This window comes from Chanos chanos, chromosome 3 (genome assembly GCF_902362185.1).
Source record: "Chanos chanos chromosome 3, fChaCha1.1, whole genome shotgun sequence".
NCBI lineage: Eukaryota > Metazoa > Chordata > Actinopteri > Gonorynchiformes > Chanidae > Chanos > Chanos chanos.
Genome location: NC_044497.1, coordinates 11,519,387 through 11,525,000, shown reverse-complemented (window position 1 = coordinate 11,525,000; position 5,614 = coordinate 11,519,387). Strand labels below are relative to the sequence as shown.

At 43.7% G+C, this 5,614-nt stretch overlaps 1 protein-coding gene across 1 annotated transcript in view; it reads left to right on the top strand.

Moving 5' to 3' along the window:
• Nucleotides 1-4,904, top strand: part of klhl24b (kelch-like family member 24b) — a 12,791-nt gene extending 7,887 nt beyond the window's left edge. The window contains exons 4-6 of the mRNA XM_030768977.1: nucleotides 1,461-1,649; nucleotides 3,925-4,113; nucleotides 4,293-4,904. Of these exons, the coding sequence (XP_030624837.1) occupies nucleotides 1,461-1,649; nucleotides 3,925-4,113; nucleotides 4,293-4,493 (579 nt within the window). The 3' untranslated portion in view covers nucleotides 4,494-4,904. The remainder of the gene's footprint in view (nucleotides 1-1,460; nucleotides 1,650-3,924; nucleotides 4,114-4,292) is intronic.
• The last annotated feature ends 710 nt before the right edge of the window (nucleotides 4,905-5,614 follow it).

Sequence of the window (5,614 nt, the reverse complement as noted above, 5' to 3'; positions counted from 1 at the left end):
TTCATCAGAAGAGAACAGGCTTGTAAATCAGACAGACGTTTTCAGACCCAGTCATCAGACTGGTTTAAATCCAGAGCTGCTGTGTTGGGACTCACATGGCCCTGGGCATATTCGTCCTTTGCTTCCTCTCTCATCTTTCACAGTGAACTCAGGAATGCAGCAAACAACGAGAATCCACACTGTGTCTCCCTCAAGACGTAGTAAAACTATCATTCAGTAAATATATATCTACGAAAACGGTTCTCCTGTCGTACAATGACTGCTCACGATTCTCATTTTTAGTACCTGTGTTTTGACTGTTTTGAAAGAAGACGTTGACTTTGACCGTGAACAGGGTCGTTAAGATCTGCTGAAGCTGGTTATAGTTTCAGGTGCATCATGAAAGGTGAACAATGAGCTTATGGGAGTGGAGACCACAAGGCCCAGGAGCTCCACGTGCCTGCCTTGTTTTGATGCTATGTATTGATGCTATGGCATGTTTTGGTATCGTCTCTGGTTCAACCGGTTCTCACAGATATTCCGTTAGGGTCAACATGTTTACTGTTCTGCTCTGTAGCACAGAACATACATGCTGCATGCGGTGAGAAACCTGCCACGTGTTTCAGATGTATAGGTGTGTATGTGCCTGTGTGAGAGATTCAGTGTAATTAATCAGACTTTCAGAGAATTGTTAAAAGACAGAGTGATCATTTGAAAGAGAGCTAGAAAAAGAGAGAGAGAGAATGAGGGAAGGTGAGACGGAACATGTTTGTCATGTGGTGTATCTGTTATGGATGACAGGCCTTACTTAATTAATAGTATTTTTTGATATGCAATCAGGTGTTGAAAGGGCTGTTTTATTGCTTGTAAACTGGGTTAACCAATCAGACTGTCAGTGTTTATGATCAATTCATCTGTCTTATCACTCCATCTCTTCCACATAATTCATATAATCAAGTGCCAGCTTTCACTCTGTCACGAAACAAACACAAATAATCTCTCTATCTTAATGCTCATGATGTCATATGTAGCATGGGGAGGGCATTGTGCCTGAGTGTGAGTGAGTGTGTGCGTGCGTGTGTGTGTGTGTGTGTGTGTGTGTGTGTGTTTGTGTCATGGCTCTAAAACCTCCCCAGCATAATTAGCTGATTGGGGAACAGACAGGTATAGCATTTCCGGCTTTACCTGATGTACCTGCTTTACATTTAGACACTTGCAGTTATCTAAAGAACACAGTCACAGCCCAGTTAGGAAGGCTCTGTGCATGAATGCATATGTGTACTTATGCACACTTAACTGTGTATCAGGTACATGTTTTTATGCACACTGGCTCAGTGAGTGTTAGCTGTGGAAAACATACTTCCCCTGTTACTGAAAATCTCTCTCGCTCTCTCTCTCTCTCTCTCTCTCTCTCTCTCTCTCTCTCTCTCTCTCTGTCTGTCTGTCTGTCTGTCCGTCCGTCTGTCTGTCTGTCTGTCTAGGTGTATGCAGTGGGAGGCTATGATGGACAGTCTCGGCTGAGCAGTGTTGAATGTTATGACTCCTTCTCTAACCGCTGGACTGAGGTGGCCCCCATGAAGGAGGCAGTCAGCTCCCCAGCTGTTGCTAGCTGCGTCAACAAACTCTTTGTGATTGGTGGTGGTCCTGATGACAACACCTGCTCTGATAAGGTGAGTGAGAGAGAGAGAGAGAGAGAGAGAGAGAGAGAGAGAGAGAGAGAGAGAGAGTGGTCGAGGATTCACTCTTAAGCTCACCTTGGGGACCACCCTAATGAAGTTATATAGTTACACAGCTATGTTTAGCATCTCATATCAGCACTTAAAGTCTCTCTGGGTCATTGAGGTGAATGGCAGAACGATCTCCAATATATTTGTTGTTTGCTCTCTGCTGATTCATCAGTTTTATAATGGTATGAAACACTGATGAGTTTTACAACTGTAGTTAGTCACCTATCAAACGATAAAAGCTTATTTTTGGGGGAAGTGATACCAGTTATCTCGATTTAAATCCAGACCCTCCCAGTTTATTCAAATCAGGCTCCGTCCAAAGTCGTTTTAATTGCAGTTTGGTCATAACTTCCAAAGAATATGGCAGGGTGTTCCTCACAGTTTGAAAAAAAAAAAAAAAGCATTGAATCATCACTGATATATCTGTTGTACACAGCCTTGCATCACTTCACATTGAACTGTAAGTCTATATAGGATTTATAGAGACTGACAGAGGTGGAAGATTCTGTGTTCTTAGCGTGGTGAGTGCAGAAAAGTAGACGTCAGAAGAATAAAAAGTGTTACCTGCTGAGACGATGGAGAATCACAGCCTGTGAATCTGCCAACGTTCAGATTCTTTCCATTGTTCCGTAGTGGCAGACTGTTTGCTTTTCCATGGCAGACATCTCTCTCTCTCTCTCTCTCTCTCTCTCTCTCTTTCTTTCTTTCTGTGTCACAATCTGCCTTTGGCAGGACAGTGGACAGGCCAGACTAAGCCAAACTGTGTCTGTAACACTCTCAGCACTGCCACCTACAGGCAACCTGCTGTAACGGTCTTTTGACCTGGATCTGTCAGGACTGGACTGATATGTTGTCCAGGTGACTCTGTAGAGAGAGGAGAGCTCAGCCCAGTGAGGATTCGTTAGACCTCAGTGATACATACTGCTGCTGTTAACTGTCATGTCTCCCAGTAGATCCGTTTGCTTTGCTCTACCTTGTTTTTTTCCAAAAAGTTATTCTTTTTTAGTCTTTTCTGGACACTCTTTGGATTTTCTTTGCCATTTGATATGACCTTTTTGTTTTGGTGTGTTGTTCTAGTTGGATCTCATGTTATAACCGTAATGTCGTTGTTTTGGCTTAGGGCCTTTTCAAAAATACCTTAAGACTAATAAACTTATTAGAAGACCCAGTGTTTGTGCAGTGGATTGTTTAGCCTGAATGCCTGTGTCGTTTAGGAATTTAGGCTCCGGGGCAGCGGGCTGATATGTAGGAGTCCAGGGATCTGTGTGTGTGTGTGTGTGTGTTTTTTTTTGTTTTCCAGCCGACGGAACTGGAGGTATTCCCACTGCTGCATTCTCTTTGGCCGGCATCTAGAGGAATACTGGGCCAGTGATGTCACACCTCCGAGTGTGTCTCTCAGTTCTGTTTGCTTTTGCTGTGTCTTGACTTGTATGTTACAGACACACGAGGGTTCATTGCGGCGGTGTGGTTTTCTTTTTTTTTTCTTTTCTTTTTTTTTTTAACGGCTCGGTCACGTTTTAGTATTCGCTGGCGGAGAGCGTCGTTATGCTGAAGGCGTACCACTGCACAAGTGTTTGCTATTTTGAGACTGTCTGGAACCCGCTCCCTCCTCCTCCCCATTCCCCCTTACCACGTTCATCGATGGAAATAGAACCAAATGCCTGTCTCTTTATCAGCAGATAAACTCTTTATATGTGTGTGTGTGTGTGTGTGTGTCTATATATATGCCTATGGCTAACAGTAAGGGGCTGCTTTTGATTCTCACAGTCAACAATTCTATGTGTGTAAGAGCCCATAAGGTTCATATGTTCATCCTTTCGAATGAAAGGATTGGTCTGTCTTGTATTGTTTCAATTCTCTGTCTGATACAAGACATACAGTATAACAGACTGTGTACCAGTTTATGAATCAGGTCAGAAGACAGATTCATACCTCAGAGTGAAAATTCATCATGAAAATGTAGTACCACCAGTATAATACAAAATCATTTGACCTAAATGTAAAATATGACAAATTTTAGCGCACTCTCTTAAGGAAATGTTTTGTAGCCCTAGGACTTATAATAGAAGCCAAGCCAGTTTTTCTTTCTTACTTCAGTTGAAATACTGAATGAGTGAGTTTGTCACAGAGTGTACGCAAGTTGAATTTAGAGAAAATTATTTTGTTTTCTTCGCGTAGAAGTAACGCTCTAAATTAAACCCCGCGCCTTTCCCCGCAGGTTCAGTGTTATGACCCGGAGACAGACACCTGGTTGCTAAGGGCTAATATTCCCATTGCTAAACGATGCATAACAGCAGTGTCCCTGAGCAACCTCATCTACGTATCTGGAGGCCTTACCAAATCTATCTACTGCTATGATCCTACAGAAGACTACTGGATGCATGTGGTTAACACTTTCAGCAAACAGGTAAGGGGAGGAGCAAACTAGAGATGACTTGCAACTGATAATATTTGCATAGAATGTCTTTGTTAAACATTAATGTATCTTCCTTTTGATACCTCTTCCTCATGTTTTCTTCCTTCCTCATTCTCAATCTTTTCTCCTTTTACTTCTTTTTTCATTCCTTTTTTTTTTTCTTCCTCCAGGAGAGCTGTGGCATGTCCGTGTGTAATGGGAAAATCTTTATCCTGGGGGGTCGTGGGGAGAGCGGAGAGGCGTCAGACACCATCCTGTGTTACGACCCGGCCACCGGCATCATCACGGGCGTGGCCGCCATGCCCCGCCCCATCTCCTACCACGGATGCGTCACCATCCACAGATACAACGAGAAGTTCTACCGCTCATGACCCCCGCGGTGTCGCCCCGCCCCCTTTTCTTCTCAGGGTCAAAAGCACAGGGAAGAGATCGGTCTGAGCCACCAGCAGCATCCACAGCATCTCCTGACATCCCAGGACAGAGACGGAGACCATCCAGTCCCAACCACCAGCCCCACTTTCATACACATCTTACCAAAGTGAACGGAACCTTACTTTATTGTCATCATTGTGTACGTGAACCATACTCGGTGTGTTTACGTGCCGTAGTCTTGCCCCAGTGTGTTCAGCGATGCACTTAGTGAACAGGTTAACATCTCAGCTGCGTATTTCAGTGTTGTCATAGCTGCGTGTTTCTAGCTGCGTTCAGTCAACGTGCTAAGTCTCAGGTCTCTGTCCTGCCAGCTGTGCGACGGGGCTCGGAAACCCCCTCCCCACCCCTCTTCTCCACTGGTGTCCTCTCCACTACGGGGCGATTGCCTCCAGCCATGATTTTTACTTTGTATTTTTTTTTTTTTTTATCATTATAAAGTATCTATCGCTATTTTATTTTCAGTATATTATTTTATTGCCTTTTGTAGCGTTGGTTGTGGTATGAGTGGTTAAATGGTGTTTCTGAGGATGGATCTCTGTTGAATGGAGAGCCCGGTTTCGATTGAAGGCTCGCGCTTACATATCCATCTTTGTGTGTAAATGTTGTGTTTTCTGTGTGAAGGCAGTGAGTGTGTTTGGCACAATGACATGAGTGAACTGTGAGGAGATTTAGAGGAGACTTTAAGCACTAGATGTGATATATGCAGTACCCTCTGAACGTGGCACACTCACCTGCCATGCCGTTGGACTTTTATGGGAGTGAAGTTGACACTGGGCCCATTGATCCTACTGACGCAGCCACAGTTTCTGATATTTTTGATCTAAGCGTGCATGTGGGTGTGTCTCTGTGGTGTAGGTTTTGGTAGAAGGTGAAATGTAGCTTTAGAATCATTTACCAAACAATAACTGTGCTATACTCACAGATCAATCAGCTAACTCCAGACTACCCTGGAAACATATGGGTGTCTGCACACTAATAGAAGTCTCAATTTAATTTCAAGAAATTGTTTATACACTGACTTCAATATCAACTGGTCAGTATAAACAGTCACAAGGTAGAT